Genomic DNA, 27719 nt, shown 5'->3' with positions numbered 1-27719 from the left:
GCTCCAGTGCGGGCTTCCCACGGGCCACAGCCTCCTTCAGGTGCCTCCACCTGCTCCGGCGTGGGGTCCTCCACGGGCTGCAGGTGGAATCTCTACACCCCCTCATCCTTCCTCCATGGGCTGCAGGGGGACAGCCTGCTTCACCATGGTCTTCACCAGGGGCTGCAGGGGGATCTCTGCTCCGGCGCCTGGAGCACCTCCTCCCCCTCCATCTGCACTGACCTTGGTGTCTGCAGAGTTTCTTACATCTTCTCACTCCTCTCTCTGGCTGCAAAAGCTCTCCCTAACTGTTTTTTTTCCTTCTTAAATATGTTATCACAGAGGCGCTGATTGGCTCGGCCTTGGCCAGCAGCAGGTCCGTCTTGGAGCTGGCTGGCATTGGCTCTATCAGACACAGGGGGAGCTTCTAGCAGCTTCTCACAGAAGCCACCCCTGTAGCCCCCCACCCCCGCTACCAAAACCTTGCCATGCAAACCCAACACACAAACCATGGAATAAAGTTGATTTGACAGTTCAGTTTTTCAGATTTTTGCTTTTCTTGGTTCCATGTAAATCATAAGGAATGAGTTCTAGCTTACTAGTAGAGTTCCTTTGTTGCCATTGCTAATTGCTTTGCAACTCACTTCATTAACGTTTTTTTAAATTATTTTTCCGTAGCAAAATGATGGATATCGAACTTTATCCTTGTCTGGGCATGTTGGTTTTGGTAGTTTACCTGATCAACTGGTTAAAAAATCCATCAAGCAGGGCTTCTGCTTCAACATTCTTTGCATTGGTAAGTAATATCTGGGTGGTTTAAGGCTTTAGTAGTATACCCATCCTTAGGAAGTGATTGAAATTTAAATCCAATTGCAATGTTAAACTCTTTCTTTAATGTTAAGCATTCCACCCCTTCCCCCAGCTTTGCTTATTTGTATCCATCCTTTGTTTTTATATTTAACATTTTCATAAACAATATGAAGACCAAAAATGTTGAAAATTGATGCCATGCCTTTACTGATTTATGGGCAGCTCCTTGGATTCTTTTGGGTAAACTGGGCTATGCTCTATTTTTACTGTAACAAAGAGCTTCAGATTAAAAAAATCCTAAAATTCCAAGGTTGTGTTATTGAAATATTTCTATCGTTATTAAATGTTTGCTCTAGTATTTTACCCTTATTCATAAAGTCCCTGTGTTGAACCCTATGTTTTCACAGCTACTTAGCTTTTTAAAATCTGTAGGAAATTAGTTCACACTTTTAAAGAAACCAAAGTGTCAAGAGACTGTTCTACTTATTACTCATTATCAGGTAACTCTCTCTTATCTGTAGGATGAAAAAAATAACTAAAATATATTTAGTGCTGATTATGAAAAAGGAATGCAGGCAACCATTTTGCTCCGAGAAATCAGTTGGCAAGTCTTTGCGTAAATTTGTTGAGTTGCTGTGATAACACTTTCCATGCTTAGCAGGTATTTATTTGATGTGCAAACTGTCTTCCCCAACCCTTCTGTTTAACTTTAGGGGAAACTGGAAGTGGGAAATCAACCTTGATAAACAGTTTGTTTAACACCAATTTTGATGACCCTGTGTCAACTCATTTTCTGCCAAGTGTACGACTTAGAGCCCAGACTTACGAACTCGAGGAAAGTAATGTTCTTTTGAAGCTGACCATTGTAAATACAGTGGGATTTGGTGACCAGATAAACAAAGAAGATAGGTAAGTGCCCTCTTGTTGCTATGGTACGCAGAACTTTCTGTCTTAAATTGCAAGTTGATTTTTCTTTGGCCTTTGTAGTAAATATTTGTCTTACATATGTTCCAAATATTTGGTTAACTGTTTTCTCTGTGTACCAAAATAAACTTGGTTTTTTTCCTGTCTAGGAAATTATTTGAGAAATCAGATTAACTCTGCCCCTTTCTTTATGATATAATCTTTTATAAATGTGTGTAAATAAGATGTGCAATAGTGACTAGAGTTTCCTTTGGGGTGGAGGAAAGCAGGGAGAAGGTCTTTAAATAACCAGTTTATAATGTACTGTATATTATATAGATTAGATCTATAGAGTTTTTAACAATTTGACTGGAACATATTGAAGACCTTAAAGTGGAAGGAATATCACGTGGATTACTGAAGGCCTTTGTTTTTTATATTGGACAGCTTAATCAGAAGATGTAGAGGTACCATGCTAGTGTCTTTCAGAACTTTTTTTGAGTCTTTGCTTTTATGTATTGAAGATATTAAAATATTAAACTGTCTCTCAGCAGATTTTGTTTCTTTCACCTTAATTGTAAAGAATTTTAGCAATTCTTTGTGCCATGTGAGTGCCTGAATGGTGGTGATTATATATAAATGAAGGTTAGAGAGTCACATTACGATTATCATGAGAGCTATGACTTACCATATGACTAGAAAATAGCTACTGCTAGTGACTTGGATGAATGAGATGCAAGTAGATATTAGTATAAATATTAGAGGTTTTGATGTGTGGTATAGGAGCTGCCTTTTAGTCCTTCTTTTAATTTTGTCTGTAACAACTACTTCTGAATTTTGATAGCATTTGGTCTGGTTTATAACCTTTGTATAGCAGCAGAAAGGTAAGGGCATGCTGGTTATACATCTAGCAATGCTTTCTTTTAGAAAGTAGACTATAATCTCTGGTTGTAAGTAGGATAAAATATACTTAAACTGTACTTATTGCAAATCAGATTTGCATTCTTCTCTTACATTCCTCCTTTTCAATTTTTGTCTATTGTTTAAGAGCTCTATCATGTACAGTACTTCATCTTCAGAAGATAAAGGAGGTCCTATTTCTTGGTACTGGTAATTGCATGTTCTTTCTTTTCTTGTATTGTATCTAAGACTTTCTTGTATCTTCCTTGCATCTAAGAGTTCTGCAGTTGCACAGCTTGATTGCAAAAATTTATAAAACATCACTTGGGAAGATTGGTTATAATAATAACTAACTGAATGTAGCTTTTTTCACTAATAGTAGCTAGGAAATGTTTTATCTGTATTAGGTGCACACTTTTTTTTTGAGTAGCCTTTTAGAAATTAAGATTACTCTGTACATTTAATTTTCTGCTGTACTGGGTAGATACTTGAGCAGCCTTTTGACATTTAAAGCAAAAATCCACAAAACAATACAAGGGAATTCCTTTGCTAGTCTGGCTCTGTTTAGGAGTAGCTAATCTCTGGTTGTTAAATTTTATTTCTTACAGCTATCAGCCAATAGTGGATTATATAGATGCACAATTTGAAGCCTATCTCCAGGAAGAACTGAAAATTAAACGTTCTTTATTTAGCTACCATGATACTCGCATCCATGTCTGCCTCTATTTCATTTCACCTACAGGCCATTCACTAAAAACCCTAGATTTGTTAACCATGAAAAGCCTAGACAGCAAGGTAAGACTTTGAAACAGAGTTCTAAGAGTTTGTCTTATTTTCTAAAGCATCTTGCAGCTTTTAGATCCTCTACCACCTTTCAGTTCTATATCTGTGTGTTTGGTTTTAGGATGTTTTTTGGTACTGATATACCTTAAGTTCAGAATAAGTTGGTTCTGCAAGTAGCTTGCAGTTCATCACTGTTTATTTACAAATCAAAGAGAGACAGACATCGGCAAGAACATTGAAAAAGCACAATGAGGTTTAAAAACAAAAGTAAAAAAAAATTAAACCACACCAACTTTACTTTTAACAAAGTGTTAACATTTTATTGTGATTGGATAGGGTACCCTCCATGAGTCCTGTAATATTTCTAATTAAGCTTGTTTCTAGTTCACTGTGGAGTTTTGGGACTGCTGGAAAGTTGACACGTAAAAAGCTTTGCAGCACTGTGAAGATCCTTGTTATAGATGACTGAAGAGGCAAGTGCCATGAACAGAACACCCTGCCAGCATGGCTTTTTCTAAGATAGGCTGCATTAGTGTTTTAAACTTTACATCTTGATTTGTTTTGAATATCAGTTTCTAGTGTGATTACTTGCACTTTCTAAATTCTTAACTTTCTTCCTGCAATGGGAATGTGTGAACTGGATGAAGCTAAATGTTTAACCCGTTTTAAAAAACCTTACATCATTTGGATTTAATTTGTTGAAATTTTGAGAAATTTGAAAACTTAAATGCATTTGCTGTTCCTCTAGCCCTTTCCTTTGTGCTTCACTAGAGCCTCTCCTGCTAAATTTTCTTTCTGCATTTTTTTGTTTGTGAGATGTTTCTTCAAGATAACAAGGATCAAATCAGCTGTCTATTCCACATTTGGGATTGATGAGCACATGTGGTATTTCTGTAATTTTGTTTGTGGATGTAGTTTGCATTTTGAACTTTCGCAATAGCACAGAGCAAGTTGTGGGGCGGTAGGGTGGGACATAGGTAGGGGAGAGCAGGGTCACTTCTTTCTGCTACGGTGTTGGTTTATGCCGGATTAAAATGTTTATGAAATTACTCTGTAATACACACTGATAGCTAAAGAGCCTTGATACTAGAAAATGGGACAGTTTCATGGAGCATATTGTTCTCCTCTGAGTTTTGGGGTTGGAGGTTGTGTTAAACCACAAAAGTACTTGGTTTCCAGGTTGTGCCCTCTCTTTACTGAACTCCCTTTAACACAGTGTTTCTTCCAAAAGAAAAGGAAATTGATCCATGAGTCCCAGCATCTTAAGAAAATATTTTTCCATCAGGATAAAACAGAAGTAATTCTGCTTTGGGGGATTTTAGCTTCTAGCCACCTACTCTAAATATTTTTGGTTCTGCTTTGGCTCAGGGAGAACATGAACAGCATGTAATTTTGTTGTTTTATGCCTTTGCAATGGATTCTGCTTTCTGATCTTACTACAGAAATATATATGTACACACGAAAAACAAGTATGTACTTTAATTGTAGTTTGGTTTTCATCTCCTTGTAGAACATGTTTGTGATGCTTTTAGTACTGCATTCTCCTAGAATTCAGAACTTGGGATTTCCCAGGATGTGGAAGTCCCTGGGCACTTCTGCTGAGTACAGGATTCCATGAAGAGAAGGTGGTACAGCAACATGCATATACCGAGTGTATAAATCTATGTCAAAAGTTGTCTTCAGTGTCTTCCTAAATCCACCACACTGTACACTGTTATGCTTTTGTTACGGTCTGCTTGGTGCAAAACAAGACCAGATTACACAGCTCAGAGGTGAAGGAGGGTTCTTGGAGTAGGATAGGGTCATCCTATACTCTGTAATCCTGGGAGAAAAAAACAGACGTATCTGTTGGTAATTAATTTTTCTCTATTGCTTATAAATTGGATGACTAGTTAAGAATTTGGCACCTAGCTTTTAGACATTGGAAAGTCCTGTAGTTTTGCTTAGGTCTGAATCGCTACAGACCAGCCAGGTTTCATTCACAGATTAAGGGAATCTTCTTCTGTATGCTTTCTTGCTGGGAACTAGTGATTATGCAACTAATACATCTGCATTTTCAAGTCATTGTTGCAGAATTATATACAGATTACTGTTAAGTCAGGAAATTACATGAGTGTACCTTCTGGAGTTTGAGGGCTTTTTTTCTTAAAAAAGAATCTTTTTCTTAAAAAAGAATCTTTGGAAATTTTTGTACTGGTTCATAGAGGTACGCTTAAATCAGCCTACAAGATATCAACCAATAATAATTTCAAGTATATGTATTTTCTTCCTTCTCTATAACATAAAGGGGAAACAGATGTTTTGACAATGTAAGGTGTTACATGAAAATCTTCATTTAGACTAATAGTGTGTTTTCTAATTGGCGGAGGGGAGAGCGACACTTTGCATTTCAGGCAGAAGGATGATCAGAGGCCCGAATTGGGTGCTAGCAAACACAGAAATAATGTGCACAGATAAAGTTTATCCTGGTGACTTTGCATGGCCATTCTGCATTGCTAGTGAATGAGGCAGTCTCAGCTGCTTCTTTCCATTGTGCATACTTAAGTGTTTTGGGCAGCCAGTTCCCTGGATAAGGGAACTGATTTAAATTGAAACCTAAAGATTTTTGCTTGGTTAGGGAACTGATCAAGCTGAAAAGTGTCTGTCTCTTTGGACAGCTGCACAGATTTTAGTTCCACCTGGCAATGAGCAGCTGCAGGCAAGGGGAAGGGCAGGACTGTTGGTTTTATTGCAAGGGTAGACTTTTTATGGGGCGGTTAAAGTGATTCTGTATTAATGGCCTATGGCTTTGTAGCAAAATTCAGTTTTGTAGTTGGTCAGAGTTGTAGCTGCGGAAGAAGCTGGAAGGGAGCCAGTTGGTTTCTGGTTTTCTGAGTAGGCGTAGGAGGGAGCAGTGGGACTTGGTGCACATCTATAGGTGGTCCAAATCAATACAATTTAAGTCTCTTGTTAGTACAAACGTGTGCTTTCAATTAATGTTATTCTTGGATTAAAGTACCGGGATACTAGTTTTCAAATAAACCTGAGATGCTGAAGCAGAAATTAATTTTGTTTAACAAATTAAGCAAAGATACTCTTTTGTTGTCGTTGCTTATCTAAAGCCAGAGTAGTGTTGCTTTTAAATTTTAATACAATGGCTGTGATTTAACATCAATGCTGATAACTGTAATCACAGTTTCTGGTGATTTTGCTTTTCTATTGTTACTGGTCTCCTCAGTAGTCTTTCTCTGCCATTCATTGTCTAAGAAATTCTCTCCTAATTAACGAGTGCTTGGAAAACTTTCATGTTGAAAAGACAGTATATAGATTGATTTAATTGTGAGGACTCTGTGTTCCATCTGTTTTTAAAAAAACCTAAATTGATGTCCCTCAGCTAATTTGATTGAAGCTGTGAATTACTCCTAGTTGTAATAGGTTGTTTATACAATCCTAAATTAACTCAGGATATTCTAGCATTTTATTTGATAATAAATAATAATTTGCTATGCAATTAAGGACTAAAATCAGATAATCTTAGAAGTCATACTTTGGAGTTGGTACGCTTTTTTAATTTGGACATTTTGCTTAAGACAGAGAGAAGACTTATTTCAAACACTTCCATTTTGAATCCGTTCTTGAGATTCCATGCTTAGGCATTTCCATTCAGACAGAACATTCAGAAAAGTAAAAGGAATGTGTGCGGGGTTTTTTTTTTTTCCTTTTTTTTTCATCTGTGATCAAGGAAATCTGTAAAACCCTCGAGTCTTCTGAAATCTGGAAAAATTGTTTGTATTGTTCTACCAAAATATTTGGACATGGACATTAATTCTTTGTATCTAGTTCTGAAAAATGCATATTTTGGCAATGGTGATAGGAAGGTAGTAGATGCCAAATTTTTCTTAAAACTACTAAGTTACTGTCATAACTATTTTAGGAAATAGGGCAAGTTACCTTAATAGAACTGAATTTTGGATTCTGAATAAGTAGTGTAAAGACTGGTAAGCAAGATTCTTCAGTCTTAGTCATTCCTCTGCTCGCGGCAGATACTTGAGAAACTCTGCAGTGGTGAAGGGAACAAGCTGTTGTTGTAGCTGCAAGGAACCCGAGGAAGAAGCTCTGGGGTAGGCAGCGTTTGGTAGCCAGCTTCCTTTTCTTTGTGTATTTATTCTGTCAGCTTTCATTTAACACCTGAACCATGTCCCCCAGTGCTATAAACTAAAACAATCTATTTTTTTAGCAGACATATAAATAATTAATGTCATTTAGTTAATAAGGAGGTGTTGCTGTTCTTTTGAGCACTTCACTATATGAGACCTCCTTCCTTGTTCTTTTCTCAGAATCAATTAATTTTAAGGGAGTATATTAAATAATCTGTTGTTATTTTGTTAAATGATGCCAGTGAATCTATTTTTCATGGTTTGTGAAGCTTTGATATCAATTGATAGAAAAGTTCGGACTGCAGGGGAAGGTTTTAAAGAGCTTATCACCAAACAATTTAATTTATAAAAGATGTCACCTCAAAATGGAAGTCTTACATATTTCATATAATTTGTATCATTAATAGGTGAACATTATACCAATTATAGGCAAAGCAGACAGCATTTCTAAAACCGAACTACAGAAGTTCAAGAACAAAATCATGAGTGAATTAGTTAGTAATGGCGTCCAGATATACCAGTTTCCAACTGATGATGAAACCGTTTCTAAAATTAATACCATCATGAATGTAAGTAAAAGACAAAAACATTGATACTTCAGTACTAAAGCATCACTCTCTAATGCTAATTCATGCCTGTTCTGTCACCGTTATCTTGAGGCTTATAGGTTTGTATGTAACAAGTTTGTTCGTGTATTTTTCTCTCTCATTAAAAAGCTCACGTTTTGGGGGTTTTTTTCCTACTCAAAAATCTTCCTGTCCCTCTGCTGTTGCTACCACTTGTTTTAGGAGGCTTTTTCTTTTCTGTGTCAGCAACAGAAAAAAGATTCTCACTCATAAACACTTTTTCTGATTTCTGGATAATTAATATATAATTACTAACATAGATGGACAGATTGGCTTTGCTCTTTTCCTCAGCAAATACTACCTTACCTCTGTTAGGGAAGATATTTAAGTGCCTCATTTCTCCAGTTTTCTCTGGTATTTATGATAGCAAGTCTTCCATCTGCTTTTTCCTTTTATTCGGTACTTTCATTTGAGATTAGAACAAATTTTCTCTGGGGATTAAAAAGTCAGATATAATTCTGGCTTTTTTACTGTTGTCCTTTCAGATCCTCCCAGGAGTATCTGCCAGCTTCAACTCAGCTTGTGAAGCTAGATGTCTTTGCTTTGAGCACTCTGTCTGCATTTACCATTCACGTGCATACACTTGTAGATGCACATGTTTGCATGTAATGGGGTTTGAAAGTAGCGAGGAGGAGCTGGTATGCCAGAGCGTATGGCTCTGCAGTCCCAACCTCTGTCAGTTGTGCCAGGGAGTGAGGATGCGCAGGCTGTCGTTCAGTAACAGGTCCTTCTGCTGCGGGAAAGGGTGGTGGTCTGTTACTTATCCCTTTCATGCTCTGCTAGTGATTTATTTTCCAGTTAATGATTTTGTTTGTTTGTTTGTTTTGTTGTCAGTTGTTGTGGGTCAGCACGCAGATGGTCAGTACCCAGCCTGTATTTCTGGGCATTTGGCCGAGCCCATGGCAATAACCATACCTCGGGTTCAAACCTCTGATCGTCTCATGACTCTTACTGGGGATGTGAACTCTGGCTGAATGCCAGAGGGATGTGTTTTAGAGCGGCTTTCTATTTACTGCTGATACTATTCCTAATGCAGCTCAGGATGCAGTCGGCCGCCTTTGCCACTGGGGCAAGCCTGCTGAATCAGGTCCAACCTGTTGCCCACCAGGAACCCCACGTCTTTTTCTGCAAAGTGCCTTTCCAGACCATCGGCCCCCAGCACGTGCTGGAGCGTGGGGTTATTCCTCCTGATGTGCAGGACTTGGCATTGCTCTCATTTGAACTTTGTGAGACTCCTGTTAGCCCATTTCTCCAACCTGTCCAGGTTCCTCTGAATTGGCAGCACACCCATCTGGTCTATCAACCGCTCCTCCTGGTTTTGTTATTGTAGCTTGACTTTTCTGTCAGTAGTTTGACTAGCTACTGATCTCTTCAAAGTGTTTTTTTGTTTGAAACTGCCTGTTGGCTTTTCCTGAAATTGTGGGGTTTTCCCCCCTAATTTATTTCTGAAGTGTTTGCTTTTCAGTTCTGACATAAGAATGCTGAGAGATAAGACTGTATTGGCGTGACTCTTACAGGGGCATTTGCCATTTGCTGTAGTAGGAAGTACGGAAGAGGTGAAAGTTGGAAACAAAATGGTGAGAGCTCGTCAGTACCCGTGGGGCGTTGTACAAGGTAAACGAATTCTCAAAGATATTTTTACAAGATTTTTTGTTGTTGCTGAAGTATAAAATTCACCAATACTAAAAGAGACTGGTATTATCCACTGATGCCATATTGATTGTATTTTGGATCAACAGTTTAAGGAGTTTAGCGATTAATACTTGAGGTGTGCACAAATTGATAGTTTCATCAGCACCGATGCATCCCTGGAATCAAGCTATGAGATGGTGTATGTAATATTTGGGTAGGTTAGTATGGTGGCAGTGCCTCTAGCACTCCCAAATTTCAAAGTTTTATGATTGTCAGTAAAGAAGAGGGGAAAAAAAGAGAAATTTACCATTGTTCAACTCAAACAGGAAATCAGGATGTGTTGGAACACGTTCACCAGCACTTACAGTTAGTGCTTCAACGTGTATATTAGAAATTATAGGGAAGTGTAAGAGGTATAATAAACAATGAGATACCTTTTCCTGGAAGGATAATTAGTAAACAGAACAAATGAATCTCAGTGCTGTTTAAAATATATTTTGACAAATTTGCTACTTGTACATAATAATAAAATCTTACTCTTTTAACTGGTTAGTGGAAAATGAGAACCACTGTGACTTTGTAAAGCTTCGCGAGATGCTTATTTGCACAAATATGGAAGACTTAAGAGAGCAGACTCATGCACGACATTATGAGTTGTACAGACGCTGCAGACTGGAAGAGATGGGCTTCAGAGACGTTGGCCCTGAGAACAAACCAGTCAGGTAAAGGACTTCATGTGCAGCACTGGCTTTCAGCATCCATTCACTTCACATTTGACTGTGTCAACCCAATACAGAGCAGGGTTCATACACAGAATAGGTTTTCTAAGAGGGAAAGAATTAGGTTTTTTTTAAATCAGAGTAAGTACGTGGCTGTTCCTTCAGTTATCTTCAAGGAGAAGTATATGGGATTATATAAGCATTGCTTTTAAAGGCATACAAGCTAGTTGTATTTCTGAAATCTTTCTCTTTTAGAATAAACCTGAGGATTTTAATTTTTGTCATGGAGGATGTAAATTTTCTTCAAGTATATGCACTTTATGCCTTTTAAATTATTTTCATTATATATTAGCATGATGGTTTACTTTGTCTCTTAATAATGTCTGATTCTGAGCAATGGTTTGGTTGGACTCAAAGTTCAGAAGGAACTGAAGCAAAAACTTTTAAAAAATCATTGGTTACACTGTTGGCTTCCCACATTATCTGTCATAATAACAAACGTCGAGCCTTTTCAGGTCAAGAAATCTCTTGCTAGACTGTAGGAAGTTAATAGAGGATTCCAAAGAAAAGTTAGGCAGAGGGTTAGAGACACTCGGTTGTTTCATGTAGTAAAGCTGCTTTATGCAGGAGGTATTTACAATTTCTATATCCAGTTTGTTTAGTCTTTTATTTCCAATTCTGTCATCTCCCTCTCCCTCTTCCAGCTTCCTTTGGTCATTTTATGCATGAGATTGTATTTTGTAAGTGGTTAGAATCCTGATGGGGAAGAACTGATCCTTCAGGAGTTGTTCAAGCCTTCACAGTTTAGCAAAGTGCTATTATTGCATAGTCATGGTGGGAAATACTGGCTTAAACCAGACATGTAAACTAAATATGTCTTTGCATTAAAAGCAGTTTCTAGTGCTTTGAACCAACTGATTTGTTTACTTCTTGTTTTACTTAGTGATCAGACTGTCTTTACCCATTCTCTTCTGATAAAAATAAATGACTTTTAAATGGCTTCCCTCCAAAGAGTTGTTTTTAGTGGCTTAAATTCTTTGCTTTCACTTGTACTTTGCACAGAAGTTCTAAGGCAGTTGCAGTTACTGTAACTTGTAGAGTGTTGGTGGAACAGCATTTCTTTCACTTTGTCTAGGTCTAATTTATATATTGTTCAAACAATAATAAATAAGATTAACGTGGCCAAGAAAGATGCTGGATGTGGGCACTTCTTTCTGAAGTCTTAATGTCAAGGCACATTTAAAAGTAGTTCATTTAGATGATCTTGAGCTCACCATGAATCGCAGTGATCTTTTGACATTTCTCTTGACTTAACAATAAAGGAATAAATCCTTTTCATAAATAGAGAACCAAAGGTGAATGAGGTTTAAAACCAGCTGAAACTGACCATAGACCTTTCATCGGGGTTAGGTTTAAGTTTAAGAACATACACTAACAGCTGATATTTTGTTATCTTTGTTTGGGGAAAGCTTTTTTTTAGAGATTTGATCATGGCAATATTGATTGCAGTACCTTTGGCTTTTCTGAACTTGAATTTCGCAATGTACAGCCATCTCAAGATAAGTGTTAAATTATAAAAGTCATCCACAAAATTGTTTTCTTCCACAAACACAAAAACTGTCTTTTTAAAACCCCCAAACACTGATGGTATAAAGTGGGAGGTTTGTATCAGAATGTCATAGTATTCTACGCTTCAGAAGTTGGTTTAGAAATGGATTGCTTCATGGAGATACAGAAAAGCTAAGTTCCCTTTGGTGTGTAGTTTTTATGTATGGCCAACTAAATGTCATTTTATTGAGAGCTTTGTGGCAAGACAGTACACTTAATAGTTAGTTTTGGTAAATTGCATCTATTGAAAATGTCGTTGTTTTGGAAAGATGAGAATAGGTATTCCATAGGAATCTAGAAAAATTAACTTTTCCCAGATTTACTGCGACAGGAAGAGAAAAGTTGGACTATATCTAGGATGTGTAGTTGTCCCTCGGTTATGTGGCATAGTGAATGACACTGAGGTCTGAAAGAGAAGACATTTAGTCCTTTGGGAAGGATGTTGTATGATACCATAAAAAGGGGAGAGAATTTACATACTACTGTATGTAGTGTAATTAGCAGACTAATGTAGCCTTACCCATAAGGTGTTTTATGAAGCTACTGAGGAAACGATTAAAAGTGTCATCCTCAGCAGTGTGATAGAAAACGTCTCTTTCCGTAGAGGAAGTTCTCTGCTTCCCATTTTGCTGACTTGTAAATTTAAATATCTTTCAGAATAGGAACTATCCTGTTCTTCTGGGCAAAAATCTGTTATTAAATTGCCATCCTCTTTGTCCTTAAAGATGTTTACAATATATACACGTGGATTGTAAGAGCTATAGTTTTAAAGTATAGTTAAGATTACATAGCAGTACATGACTGATGATTAAAATTTTATGCTACTTGTGTAAATAATGATCAAAATGCATGTTGAGAAGTCATATGTTGTGCTTGTGATGTAGCTGTGTACATACTAAATTTTGTAATCCTAATTGGGTTATTTTATGTAAATTTAGAAAATTTCTGCTAGACTTGAATAATTAGGTGATTTTACTGCACTGGAGTTTGTAGCATTTGAATATTAACACTCGAGTACCTAGCATGCCCTGCCTTTTGGCGTGTTGTGAAAAAGCTGCCTGTGAAGTTCCTGTACCACTCTTTTGGATTTGAAAGTACAACAGTAGTTTATTCATCCAAAATTGTAGGCCATTGCAAAGCAAAACCAGTAATTCTTGGATTTTCAGCTACCTTGTGAGATAAGTTGTGGGCAGACATCTGTAAAGGCTTTCACTCTTACATGTCAAAAAACATGTAGGCAAGCTTTATTTTTTATGGGAGAAATGGGAAGAGATGGTTTCAGCATACAATGGAAAAACACATTTGCATCTTTATTACTAGGTGTAAAGGGAGAAAATAAAGATAGTAGTAGTCTGAAGTGACTGTCTTGTGTATACTTTTAAAAATACCTATTCCCTAATCCTATATTTTTTGTGAATTTGTGTCAGAATAACTTTCTAATTTTTTTATTTCCAATTGCATTCTAAGAATTAACTTTTTCATTAACCAGATTTCCAGGGAAATGAACTTTACGTGATCAGTCTGTTAGTCTCTCCCTAATAACTTATGAACCAGCTCTTCATTTTCAAACTTCAGTAAAGGGTTGAATGCTGCCAGGGGATTACATGGTTAGTGTTGTCACTGCAGGAAAAGCAGAAAGACCTCTGCTCCTACCAGTTGTTGGCCAGCCAATGTGCATTCCTTGTCAATAAATCATTACCTCTGAATGAAGTACTGTCTTTTGAAACTCTTGGGAGCTTGGCAGTACTGCAATAGGATAAGAAGGTCCTGGGTAATTTGGAAGTAGCCAAGGCTACTGCACATGGAGAGCCACGCAAATACTCACAATGAGTAAAGAATATTTAGGAAGTATGGAGGGATGCTAATTGTATAGTTAAAAAGGTATAAGGACGTAGGCAGAACTTTGGGTATTGCAATCAATGAGAGAATAGAACATAAAATTATCCATAGGAATTTGGGCTATTAATTCTGCTGCTTTCAGGACACATGGCTTATACTGGCATTTTATCAAACCATTATTTATTTAAATTGGATAACAATAATTAGCATGATTTAAATTAATGGGTAATTGGGAATGAACTTAATCTCATTCATACACCTTGTGAAAACAATATACAAAACTTTTTTATGAGGAGTTCAGTCTTGTACTGGGGTATCATTCCAAAGGGTCATGCAAATCAGTCATGTGTATACCATATCAGATTAAAATATAACATGTGGTACACCACTTTAAAAATAAAGAATCCACCATATGGTGCTTCAGGGAATAAATGGAATACCATCTAAGGCAAGCAGCCAGTCAGGAATGGGCTTAGAAAGCCTGTTATGGCAAAATTTATGTAATGAAGTCAATGGATAACAGAGTATTTGGGGGGATGGTTCATGCATTTTATGCAGTGTCTGTTGGATGTAAAATCCAGGAAGTGCTTTTATTATAATTTTTTAATACTTAAAATTGGGATTTCCCTTTATTTGTTGTTGAAAAGTAAAGATAGACCTTTTTTTTGTGGGGGTGGTCCAGTCCTGCCTTTTTGATGGTCCAATTATGTCCATTAAGAACATGAATTCCTAGTTTCCGGTCATTCTGAGCAAGAGATAATTGCTGAGATGTCCCAAATGGAAAAATGTGGGATAGTTGAAAACAGGAATCTAGACATGAAGAGTGCTTCCAGCCAAACTTCGAAATATGTACACCCCTAGTAAGCTTAGATGTTTGCAAGGGAGGAGAGGATTACTGCTGTTTTGAAGTTGGACATTTTGTAAGTCCATTTTCCAATCTAAGCTATGTTATGGCTTAAGGGGACATTCTTGTTTTGCAAGAAGAAAACTAGTAGGCAAGGGTCTGTTGAAAAAAGCCAAAGATTGATGTTCAGGCTGTATGCTTGCATATTTGGATTCTATGATGTTAACCGTTCTCTTGTTTAGTTGTTTTTCTGTGCTCATGATTACAATTTGTTCTTCATCTTAATTGCAGTTAAACGGAATTGTAACGTAAACATCTCAGTTTCTCAATATGTGAGCAATCATATATTCCATGCTTTATTCTACCCTGAAACTGGGATATTCAGACCTTGCAGTTCTTGAACAAAAACATGTTTATTTTTCAGTCTATTTTGAGGATGATGACAGAAAAACAGGAAGGATTCAGTAATGTGAATAAGTTTACATGTAGAGGAAGGTTGATATGATTCTAGTTGTCTTTTCTAAAAAAGGAAACCTAATATCTGAAAGGCTGTTAGACTTCTTCCTTAAGAAGTCATTTGGGAATGGAGTTCATCTGACCAACTGCAGACCTTTGCATTTGAGCTAAATATTTTAACCTTATGGTAAGACTGAACCACATCCAAAATACCTGGTTTTCATGCCTCCCCTGGGAAAATGGTAATTATTTTGATCTACCACATCCTTAGTGTTGCTTAACATCAACTTAGGTAGTTCACTGAGTCAAGGGACCATGCTAAAAATACCTGCCACTAGTTAACTTTTAAATCCTTTAGTTTTTCTGATATACCTTAATTGATAGTCAAATGTTATGCAAAAAGTTACAAGTTTAGTTTTCAAATTTGAAAGCTTTTTTAAATTTAAATGAACAAACTGTAAAATATTGTGTAAATAACTGTTGTTCAAAGTGCACAAACATTGTGTTCCCGAGAGTTGAATTCACTTCAGTCAGAGCCTTTATTTATGAACATAACATGTTTGATTTGCATCTTTGTATTTAGGCTTCCATGTTCTAAGTCTTACGCAGCTAGAAAAACTGTATGTCACAACTATGCTTCTGTAGAAAGGTAGGTGATAGTGCTGTTATGAGGTATGTAATGGATTCGTAAGGTGTAGACTTTCTTCACAATCCCTTTCCTTCCTCCAAAACCTCAGTAAGAATACATTATTTAAATAATTATCTTTAACATATTAATTTTGCAAGTGGTTTTGTACAGAGTATAAAATTATATAGATCCAACCCAGAAGAATGAGAGAACCCATGAATTTGATTTTCATAATGTGCTATATGAGAAGCAGTGAAACCAGTATTCAGGTAAACTGGAAAAAATACTATTTTACTGTGAGCAATGGGCGCAGTAATGTTGAAGGGATTGGCTTAAGATCTGGTGAACTATTTTCCCCTCCTCCCCAAACCTCTGACGACCAAAGACTGTTTGGATCATTATGTTGCTGATATGCCAAACACAGAAGAGGAAAGTTTGTGACTTCCAGAACAATTCAGTCCAGGGGGAGGAGGGGATTTTAAAAATACACTTTTATTTCTCCTCTTCCTTATACATGTAAATTCATTACTTAGTAAATCCAGTGTCTTCAAAGTTAATCTTTTACTAATTTCATGACAAAATTGGTTTTACCTGATAAACTAGCTTAGGTTGAGTCTAAAGATGTTCACATAATGAAATGAAGGTGCGAATGCGGCATGTTAGATTACTCTAGCACTCGCTCTAGCCGCTTTATTGCACCCCAAGGCAGCATGTTAGCTAACAGAACTGACGCAGGGCCCAAAACTGTGTGTAGTGAGATCGCTAGCACTTGAAAAACCTGTGTTGTAGCTTTATTGTTATTACTTATGCTCTCTAAACTTAAAGATAGCGTGAATTAATATACCGGTGTGAAAACCATGCCCTCGTTTCACGTGGTAGATACAATTTCAGGATGACCTAAGTTATTTCACAGCTGATAAAAAAACTCAAGCAGACCAAGCCCAAAGAGATGGTTGTTCTGAGTTTGTTTTGTTGCAGTGTGTTGCTCAAATAAGATAGAAGTGCTCTGACCTTGAACTCTTGCAAACATTAAGTCTACATGTGCAATTTTACGACCATTCTTCTCTTTCTTTAGATTATATTTTGAGTACAAATAAGAAACTTTAGGATTGGGAAACTGCCCAGTCATCATAATTTTAACTATAGAAGAGAGAGTTTAAGAGAGTTTAAGCTTACTGTTGCTCTAAATAATTAAGTTTTTAGATGTCCTTTTTTGTAAGTCTTTACATTTATAAACTGTTTTAATGGAAACAGTAAAAGCTGAGACTTAAAAACTGGTACAAAAGTGTGTATGCATATTTAAAAATAAAGCAAATTTGAATACTTGATATATATTTATTTTACATCAGAGTGGAAGGCATGAGATACCTGGCAAAGGATAGTAACTCATGACAGCTGAGAAGGGCTGGCTAGTGCGCCCTCAGGAAGTGTTAGAAGAGATGAATGGTGTAAGAGAATAGCCCCAGAATAAAGAGCTAGAATATGTCCTGCAATATACTGGACAGATCCTTTTGTTTTTGTAATAACGATTAGCACAGCTCTGATCCACCAGTTCTGCCTCTCTGGGATCTTGTGACTTAGAGAAGTTTGTGGTAAAAGTTTTGCTGGAAGAACTTGTGTCATTAAGCAGGTATGCTTTTCAAGGTAGTGTGCTCTTTGGTCTGTGGGATACATCTGTGTACAAGCTCCATTCCTTTTTCCCTGAAAAGCAAAACTTTCCCTGCCAGCACTGTGGTGATAGCAGTGGTAGTATAGACCCTGGAAATGGCAAACCTCTAGCAGTATATGAATAAATTACCAGCATCTTTTAATTTGCTATGATATGCTTTGATATGAAAGAAGTTTCTGAATTTCAAGTACCTGTTGTTTGGAGGAAGAAAATCATCCTGTGTACTGAAAGGTACAGTAGAGGAACTTAAAAAAAAAGGGGGGGAGGCATAGATTTAAAAGTAAAGAAATGTTTTAATTACTGGCTGGTTTGCTATTTGCCCAATGATTTGAACTAATTTACACCTCCTATATAGTTTCAAATACAAGTGTGGTATGTATGCAGGATATTAGCTTCTGGGAGAGACGATTCAGGAAAAAACAAGCAGTCTTTAGATTTTGACTGATGAGTGTTGGAAAGTAACCCTGTCCTTTGGATGTTGAAGTACTTGGGAAATTGTGTTTATTCTATATTAATGTAACCCTGCCATGTTTAAATTTTGACATTACATAACATGAGTACTATGTATTTTGAAGATCCTGTTATTTTCCTTCCTTTTCGTATAGGAATAATCAGTTTGTTAGTTGTGTTAATGCTCTAGATGCATTTTTTTTGTAATGTCCTATTTTAAGACTGAGGTTTCACAACGTGGAAATTTGAGGAGATTTTTCTGCAATTTCAGTGTCTTATTAATAAGTAAATTAAATAAAAAGGGTTGTGTGTGTTGGAAGCAGAAAGTTATAACTCAAGTCTTTTAGAACATGAGATTCCTGAAGTGCTGTATTTACTTTGAAATGTAAATTGCCCGGGAGCTGTTAGTATAAATAATTTTACTCAGGGTTGTTTACTTAAATAAAAATTTAAAAAGGTAAATGATTAAAAATTTAAAAGATGCTTGCTTCTGTTTAGGTTTGTTTATAATTTTTTAATGTGAGAAACTGTATAAATTAATATTTCAGATGAATATTAATTGTTTAAATAATGTTCCAGATTGTTGGTTTTCTACATTGAATAAAGCAGCGTGCTGGAGACTTGCTTACATTTTTGGACTTCAGTCTACAGGAAGCCTATGAGGCAAAGAGGAACGAGTTCTACCTTGAACTGCAAAGAAAAGAGGAGGAGATGAGACAACAGTTTGTGCAGAGAGTGAAGGAGAAAGAAGCAATATTGAAAGAAGCAGAGCAACAGGTGGGCATGCATGTCTGTCTGGAGTTTGCTGAGATTTGGAACAGTTAAGTTCTTAGCAAAATCACAGCTAGTTGTTATTTGTAATTTCCTAATATTTTGAGGGCAGTAATGCTTAAAATCAAAAGCAGATTCATTATACAGATTGATTTGATTAGCAGATTGATTACACAACCAAAGAAAAGAACTTATGAGGAGCGGCTGAGGGAACTGGGGTTGTTTAGCCTGGGGAAAAGGAGGCTGAGGGGAGACCTTGTTGCTCCCTACAACTACCTGAAAGGAGGTTGTAGCCAGGTGGGGGTTGGTCTCTTCTCACAAGTAACAAGTGCTAGGATGAGAGGAAAAGGCCTCAAGTTGTGCCAGGGGAGGTTTAGGTTGGATATTGGAAAAATGTCTTCACCAAGAGGGTTGTCAATCATTGGAACAGGCTGCCCAGGGAAGTGGTGGAGTCACCATCCCTGGAGGTAATAAAAAGACGCGTAGATGTGGTCCTTAGGGACATGGTTTAGTGGTGGACTTGGCAGTCTAGGTTAATGGTTGGACTCAATGATCTTAAGGGTCTTTTCCAACCTAAATGATTCTATGATTCTATAAATGGCAGTCTTTATTTGGAAGGAGAGAGCTTATGGTCTAAAGGCTTTGGTGGATAGCTGGGACAAATCAACAGAGTAGGAGGTGATATGCTGAAGTAAGAGAGCGATGAATGTAATGGTTGCATGTTTCTTTGTTTTCTCTACAGTATGCTGGGAAACATCGGTATGCCATAGCAGCACAGTAGGCACTTTTCATGCATAGGTTGCTCTGTAAAAGCTAGGATTTCAGGAAAAAAATCCCATGGGTTGTTTTTCAGCCCAAGAGAGTGGGGCATGTATGTTTGTATGATCTCCAGATTCAGTTATTAAATATAAGCTCAACCCTCATGTTGAGAGGTTTGAAAGTGTGTGTGGGAGGGTGGTGGTGGTTTTGTTTTGTTTTGTTTTTAAAATTTCATCTATTCCCAGCTGCTTTAAGAATATTTGGACATGTGGAACATTTCTTGAATATGTTGTTGAAGATTTAGTCCAGTCAAGCTGGACTGGCAAAACAGGATGTTCTCATCTACTTTCTGTGAGACTCTCTCATGGTCATGTGTATTTATCTTCAAACACTGGTTTAATTGACATTGGAAACCTGTGTATATTTATTAATGTTCTTTTCTGTACCTCAGTGTCACAGCAAAGATGCTTTTGCAAGGTGTTCAGATGCATATTTTAAATAAAAAGGCTTAATACTTTGTTTTCTAAATCTGTTAAGTCCCCCATGCTACTTGTGGAGAAAAAAATCAGGTTCAATCCTTCTCAGTATGAGGCTGTCCAACTGGAAGAATACTTGCCTATGTTCAGAGTAGGTTTAGCTAGGTCTTAAACAGTATCTGTGGTATGCTTTGATGTTTTCCTTCTATAATATATACCAGGTGGTTTGTGAGCCCTCCATATTGCAATTGAATTATGGATATTCGTTTTCCCACTTCCTGATGTGGGAAAGTGATCATGCAGTCACTCCTAAAGAACATTTGTCATATGATCTTACTGCTCATTCTCTTAGAAGTGTGTATGTGAATCTGGAAAGCCAGGAATTTCTGTTGTACTTAAGATTGCTTTCACATCCTTCATTTAGAGGAAACTTACAGGTGCAATATGCAGTGTTACCACTCCTGAGACATACAGTTGCTTAGGACCTTACTGTTTCTACCCTGAATGTTTTTATTGATAGACCTGGTTTTGCAATGCATCTGGTTAACTGTTGCAAATGAAATAAATAAATGAATAGTATGCATACATACACACACACATTTAAAAAATCTTACAGCTCTACTGAGTAGAACAGGCATACTGTTACATTTATAATCTTAGTTATTTCGTAGTTATTGCAAAATATTGAAATAAATCTCTCTGATTTCTATGCCAGTATAACTGCACTCAGATCGACTTACACCAATACAGATGGATACAGAAGCAGGATTCTAGGAGAGTTTGTGTGTGGGGAGATGGGAAGTGAGGAAGGGTGGAGTGAAGTACCCGTTGGTTGTCATGCACAGCTTCACAGTAGGTTTAAGCTGGTCAAAATGCATCTGGAGTGTAAAATCCATTAATATCTCAAAAGAACAATCAAAGAACAATTACTGCAGAAAAGCAGTTAACTTCTTGCAGCCCACAAATAACTCCCCCAACCAGACTTATTGTGTGTTTGCATATTGATAGGTAAATGTAATTAATAAACATATTAAAATTATATATATATATATGAAAATACATACCTGTGTAACTGAAATATATATGATTCCTTGCCCACTTGGTTTTAGTGAAGTAGATTCTAATTGACAGATCGTATTTTAATCCTTCTGTTGGTAATTGTTTCCTCTCTAAAGGCCTCCTTATTTTTGATATAATAAAGATAGAGTAAAATCTAGTAGGAAATCTCATATTCACTTAATGCCTTCCATGGTTTCCACCTGTACTTCGTGGGTAGTAACCTGGGTTCTGTGAGAACAATCTAATATGAATGATTATTTTTCTGGATTGCTGTTATTTAGTCTGATCAGTTTGGGGAAAGAACTGCAATTTCTTATGACTTTCAACACCAGTTATGTTTTACTGTTTAATTGCAGAGGGGTTTTGTATTGTGATATCACCACCTTGTGTTACTAGTTGGAAATACTATTTTTTGTGCTTTCTTTAAACAGATACAGACTAAATTTGAACATCGAATGCTAATGCATCAAGAAGTGAAACTGAAATTAGAGAAAAAGAAAAAAGTTCTAGAAGATGAAATAGCTATGTTTATTGAGAAGAAAGCTAATGCTGAACTACTCCAATCACAAGCATCTGTCTCTACCCCTGTTGTTAGTTTGAAAAGAGACAAGGACCGCAAAAAGTAGGTGCCAATGCTATTCATCAGAGGCAGCAATAAAAAATTCTTCACATATCACTTTTATAACACAAATTTCAATAATCTTTTAGAAAAGATGCTAACATGCTCCTATTCTGTTATGCTATAAGAAGACAGAAGTGTCTAAAATATACTCATGCTTGGATTTACTTTTAGAGTAATTGCTGCATGTTCTATGAGCGTTCTTTTCTTTTTTCTTTTTCCATGAAGGACCCAAGGTTTTCGACTTGAACTCCTGTGCTTTGATGTCAGAGATGAAGAAATTGTGAATGTTCACGAACAGAATGAGAGGGAGAAGTTAGAGAGGGAGAGAAATTCACCCAGGGAATTCCAGAAATAGTATTTGGTTGCAGCACTCAGGTTTTGAATGTAGCATATCTTAGTTTTATGAAGCAGTCTGACCGCTGCTGTCCCATAATACTAGATGTGTCTTCCTAGTGCAGACTTTTGAGAGGAGAGATCGATAAAATTTGCTGTAAAATTTCATCGAGTGCAGAATATGATCTGATAAACATTTCACTTTATTGCCTCCCACCCACTTCTTTCTTTCTCCACTCCCAAAAGAAAAGCTCAAATTGAGAAATTTCAGAGATGTATTCAAAAGTAGTCTCCAGAATAACATGCCCAACTTCTTCATATATCAACATTGAATTAAATGTTCATATATAAGCATTAAATTAAATTTAATTAATTTTTTTTCTCCTCCAAAACCAGAAGTCAATTAACCTTTCCTGATAGGTTACAACTTTGCTGCAGATAACATTGTGTTGATTAATATATCACTGCAATTGAAAGCAGATTTTTTTGGTACAGAAATTATTCATAACTACTAGATCATGAAAAACTTTAGAAGTTAGATGGGTGCAAATGTTTCCACAAATATCAAGACAGCTTTGGCATTTTTGGGGTATTTGCTAGAAGCCTGCTTGTGGTTTTGCCAAAATGTATTGCATTTCAAGTAATGTTACTGAGTTCCTTTTCCTAGACTCCTTTTTCTGGATTTATATATGACAGTGGAATTCTTGGTAACAGAAATCATTATCTGCACTATTATGAGTAACTCTCAACTTTAGAAAATTTTTAGTTTTGTTTTCTCTGTTTTAGCTTTATTTCTTCAGAATATGTTAGAGTTTATATGCTTGCTTTTGTTTTTCAGTTCCAGCTTTATGTAATACCGATGATAGAAGAAACAATATTGATAATTTCTCTTGAGGAAGCAATGATTCACAGTGTGCTTTTGGAGGTATAAGAGTTGCAGTTTCTTACTAAAGGATTTGGAAAATATCTCTTGTTACTGCATGCTGCAAAAGAAGAATTTTTAAGTATGATCTGTACACATACGGTGCAGTGATTACTGTCATTGCCATCACGGACTGTTACGAGTCTGCCTTCATACACACTTGCCTTACATACCTGTGGCCAGCTTGCATTTTAAGTGCATTGTACCAAAGAAAATGCCCCTGCCATAAACAGTTCCATTCATAATATGAATGCTGTAATACAAAAGTATTCAGTGAATATATCCACTATAACCTTTCTAAAGAGTTATTTTCATATGGTATGGTATATTAGTCTACTAAATATTATTTAATACAGCTGTTGACATAATTCAACCATTTACTGATTTTGCTGACAGCTTTATGTTTATGGGCTTTTATGTGCAAGCACTGTCCTAAATTTCAGATAGGATCTTTCTAATCAGAATGTATTGATATATTTTTGCAGTGCTGTACCGTTGCGTGATTGTTTATCTGACATTACTATCTTAATATGGAAAGCACCTAGAACTTTTTGATGCTTGTGATTGTGGTGTTCAGTTACAGCAGAGGCTGAACTTTACAAAAACTATTAACTACAAGAGCTTCAGGTTAAAACAAGTATGAAATGTTTTCTATATTTTCAGTAGCCAGGATAACTAATGGGAAACTATAAAAGGTGCAGTTCTCTGAAGTTGTTTTGTGTGACTCTTTAAAAATGAAATACTAACTTGATAAAAATAAAATACATTGATTTTGCTTATGTGTTTCTGTTGTTCTGCTTCCTCTCCCTCCCATGTTATTAGAAACAAAGAGTACAATTTCTCATTAACCTGAAAAATATAAATGTTTTGCATCCATTTTAAATGTCTTAAGTCATTTATTGCTTGGGAAAAATAGGCAATTTGTGCGTACTGTGCCAGAAAGGCAATATGGCTTGTGGTATACTTGTCATATTCCACTGTACTTACAGAACCATAGGATATCTTGAATTGGAAGGGACTCACAAGGATCATCGAGTCCAACTCCCTGCTCCTCACAGGACTACCTAAAACTAAACCATATGACTAAGAGCATCATCCAGATGCTCCTTGAACTCTGACAGGCTTGGTGCCATGACCACTGCCCTGGGGAGCCCGTTCGGTGACTGACCTCACCTTCTATTTTACTTGCACAGTAATCCATAGCATATAAGATTGTTTTTCTTCAATTCTGTAGCAATGGGAAGGAATGGATGCTAAGATGTATAAACCCTTCATTGAACAGGAAAGGGCCAAACTGCTAATTCCATCAGGTCCACAGGTACAGCAGGGCATCTCGTAGGAGGGAAGGGCTAAGAAGAGACACCCACTTAGCCTGTATGCTCAGCCAGCGTATAACTGATGCTTCTTTCAAGAGCAGAACATGGGCCAGGGCCAGGCCCTGTGATGGCTGGCTGATTGCTCCTTCCTGAGCAAAATGTAGCTTGATGTAAGACTCTTTTTTTTTTTTTTTTTGGCTTTGTACCATTGACTGGGCCATTTGTATCTGTTTGATTGGAAACAAGGGATACCCCCTCCTTAAAAGAGGTAACAGCCAAATTAAAAAAAAAAAAATTTAACTAAACAGTAGATTTGGGAGTGTGATCAAGTGATCTTGAGCAGAATGTAATTACAATCGAGTGATGTGTACTGTCAGCACTCATTTTTCCCCACATGGGTTATCCCAGCCACTGATGTTAGTTAGCTCAAGTACAGCTCTTCATGAGTGTTACAAAAACTGCATCAAAAGACAAATGTAGCTGTCTATAGTGTGGCCACTTTGCTGAGGACAAAGCCTGAGATGGTTAAGTACAGTTTGACCTAGATAGCTCTGTGCCTGGCCAGTACGAGAGGATGTGCTGTGATTTGAGAGCTGGGACCCACGAGTAGTACCATATGGATACCACGTGTCATGATCAGAATGGTTTATGTTCAGTTGCACGTGTGGGCCCTGCAGGACTTGACAGCAAAACAAAACCGGTGCAAGCACCTGTGCAGGTCTTTGGAACAGGTGACAATTAAAGGGAGTTTGTTCAGTTGTAGCACAAAATGAGAGAGCCAGTGTTTTTTTTTCTTTTTTTCCTGATACTCATTTAAGCAATGGAGAGTTGTCTGTAAGTACGGGAAATTCCATAGTTGTTCTGTTTAAGTTCGCCTAAAGATGAGACATCAGATAAGCTCACAAGTGCACATCACAGCCTGACAGTCAAATGCAGCTTAAAGAATTATAAAGGAACAACTAAGTATCTCCTGAAAGTTGAGAATTAATAGTGGTAGTAAATAAAAATGTATATGCCTCACTGTAGTTCATCTTAGCTATGTGCTTTTTAATTGAACCTTCAGAGAGGTTTATCCTGCAGATGAAATGGTTTGAGGACCATTTATTAAGGTCTCTTTGTTGTTATGGTACCTTCTGCAAGTGGCTACTGTGAGATTATTTGTGTGTTTTACAAGTCTGAAACCTTTACCTTTTTAGATCCTCTCCTTAGGATACTTTCCATATATATTTCATATATTTATTCTTAACTATATCTTTAAAATTCCTTTGCTACGAGAAGAGACAGCCAGGATGCATAAGTGGTTTTATCTTAAATCTCCTACTGCTAACAGTATAGCATTGCCTACATATTTGGTGTCAGAAAGATATTTAGATTTGCATTGTGAAATTAGGTAGAGAATATACTGGACTTAAAAAATTAAGAATGTATGGGAAGAAATTGGGAAGAAATGGGAAAAAAGAGGGTGATGAGGCACTGGCACAGGTTGCCCAGAGAAGCTGTGGATGCCCCCTCCCTGGAAGTGTTCAAGGCCAGGTTGGATGGGGCTTTGGGCAACCTGGTCTAGTGGAGGGTGTCCCTGCCCATGGCAGGGGGGTTGGAACTGGATGATCTTTGAGGTCCCTTCCAACTCAAACCATTCTATGACTGAAAGCTGGCAAATGTCCCAGTTTTCAAGAAAGGTAAGAAGCAAGACCCTGGTAATTACAGGCCTGTCAGTCTCACTTCAGTGCCTGGTAAAATAATGGAGAAGGTCATTCTGGGAGTTATTGAAAAGCACTTGAGAGACAATGCAGTCATTGGTCATAGCCAGCATGGGCTCATGAGGGGAAAGTGCTGCTTAACTAACTTAATTTCCTTTTATGACAAGGTCACCCATCTAGTTGACCAAGGGAAGCCAGTAGATGTGCAGGTTTTTTTGATTTTAGCAAAGCTTTTGATACTGTCTGTCACAGTATTTCCTTCTGGAAAAAATGTCCAGCACAAAGCTAGACAAGTCCATAATACGTTGGGTGAGTAATTGGCTGACGGGTCGGGCTCAAAGAGTTACAGTAAATGGAGTTACATCACCCTGATGGCCAGTTACCAGTGGGGTTCCCCACGGCTCAGTTTCAGCGCCAGTGCTCTTTAATATTTTTTTAAAGATCTGGATGCAGGAATCAAATGTACAAAAGTTTGTGGATGATATGAAACTAGGAGCAGCTGTGGACTCCCTCTAGGGCAGAGAGGCCTTACAGAGAGATTGGATAGGCTTAGTGAGCTGGGCAATCACCAACCATGTGAAATCTAACAAGAGCTGAATTCCCTACCTGGGACAGGGTAATCCTGGTTATACATACAAACTGGGATACGAGAGGCTGGAGAGGAGCACTGCGGAAAGAGATCTGGGGGTTTGAGTTGATGGCAAGTTGAAAATTGGTCAACAGTGTGCCCTGGCAGCCAAAAGGGCCAACTGTGTCCTAGGGTGCATCCAGCACAGCAGGGCTAGCTGGTCAAGGGAGGTGATTGTCCCAGTCTACACCACGCTGGTGCAGTCCCACCTGGAGCACTGTGTGCAGTTTTGGGCACCTCAGTATAAGAAGGACATCAAACTGTTAGAGTGTGTCCAGTGGAGGGTGACTAAGATATGGTGAAAAGCCTCGAGGGCCAGACTTATGAGGAGCTGCTGAGGTCACTTGGTTTGTTCAGCTTGGAGAAGAGAAAGCTGAGGGGTGACCTCATCACAGTCTACGCCCTCCTCAAGGTGGGCAGCGGAGAGGGGTGCTCATCTCCTCTCTCTGGTGAACAGCAATAGGACACAATGAAATGGAGTGAATCTGCATCAGGGGAAGTTCAGGTTGGACACTTAGGAAGAGGCTCCTCACAGAGAGAGTGGTCAGTCACTGGAACAGGCTCCCCAGGGCAGCGGTCATGGCACCAAGCCTGTCAGAGTTCAAGGAGCATCTGGGCAATGCTCTTGGTCATATGGTTCAGTTTTAGGCAGTCCTGTGAGGAGCAGGGAGTTGGACTCGATGATCCTTATGGGTCCCTTCCAACTCAAGGTATTCTATGGTTCTATGATTTTAACTTACAGAAACATGAGCCTCTTCCATAACAGCAACATCATCTCAAAAGAAAAATTACTAATTTTTCAAGACCTTTGTGAAGACTTGTGTAGTTCACATTCAGTGTATCACTGCAAAAAGTAATTTAGTGTAATTCATAGACAGGTAAATTACCTAACTGCATTTTTATAAGATACTGAGGCATCTACATGTCCTTGTTTTCTTTACTAAATATATGTTTTAAAATCCAGACCCTAGCATCAAGGCAGCAAACTCAGCTACGGATACTCGCAGGATTTTAAACCAGAAAAAAAAAGCGCTTCAGCAGTATTTTCACTAGGGTGCGCTCGAAGAACACGGCTTTCACTTTTGGGTACAGGACTGTGGCACTGAGCGACTGTGGCACTGGCCCTCAGCAACCCCTTCTAATTGAACCTG

The 27719-nt window shown here is 37.6% G+C and overlaps 1 protein-coding gene across 16 annotated transcripts in view; it reads left to right on the top strand.

Moving 5' to 3' along the window:
• The window catches only part of SEPTIN10 (septin 10), a 32629-nt gene extending 8928 nt beyond the window's left edge, over positions 1 to 23701 (top strand). The window contains exons 2-12 of one of the 16 annotated variants that reach the window (XM_054806717.1): positions 658 to 775; positions 1503 to 1698; positions 3201 to 3387; positions 7919 to 8080; positions 9655 to 9751; positions 10323 to 10491; positions 15819 to 15884; positions 18627 to 18759; positions 19496 to 19512; positions 20704 to 20789; positions 21479 to 21621. In XM_054806717.1, coding sequence (XP_054662692.1) covers positions 658 to 775; positions 1503 to 1698; positions 3201 to 3387; positions 7919 to 8080; positions 9655 to 9751; positions 10323 to 10491; positions 15819 to 15884; positions 18627 to 18759; positions 19496 to 19512; positions 20704 to 20789; positions 21479 to 21489 — 1242 coding nt within the window. In that variant the 3' untranslated portion in view covers positions 21490 to 21621. Of the gene's footprint in view, positions 1 to 657; positions 776 to 1502; positions 1699 to 2740; positions 2797 to 3200; positions 3388 to 7918; positions 8081 to 9654; positions 9752 to 10322; positions 10492 to 15818; positions 15885 to 18561; positions 18760 to 19495; positions 19531 to 19757; positions 20790 to 21478; positions 21670 to 21894; positions 22820 to 22840 lie in introns of those variants that run through there. The other 15 variants (XM_054806556.1, XM_054806319.1, XM_054806406.1 and 12 more) reach the window with 15 other exon arrangements.
• The last annotated feature ends 4018 nt before the right edge of the window (positions 23702 to 27719 follow it).

The sequence above is a fragment of the Grus americana genome, chromosome 1 (genome assembly GCF_028858705.1).
Source record: "Grus americana isolate bGruAme1 chromosome 1, bGruAme1.mat, whole genome shotgun sequence".
NCBI classification, from domain to species: domain Eukaryota; kingdom Metazoa; phylum Chordata; class Aves; order Gruiformes; family Gruidae; genus Grus; species Grus americana.
Note: the sequence above shows the minus strand (reverse complement) of the source record. Positions and strands in the feature narration are given on the sequence as shown.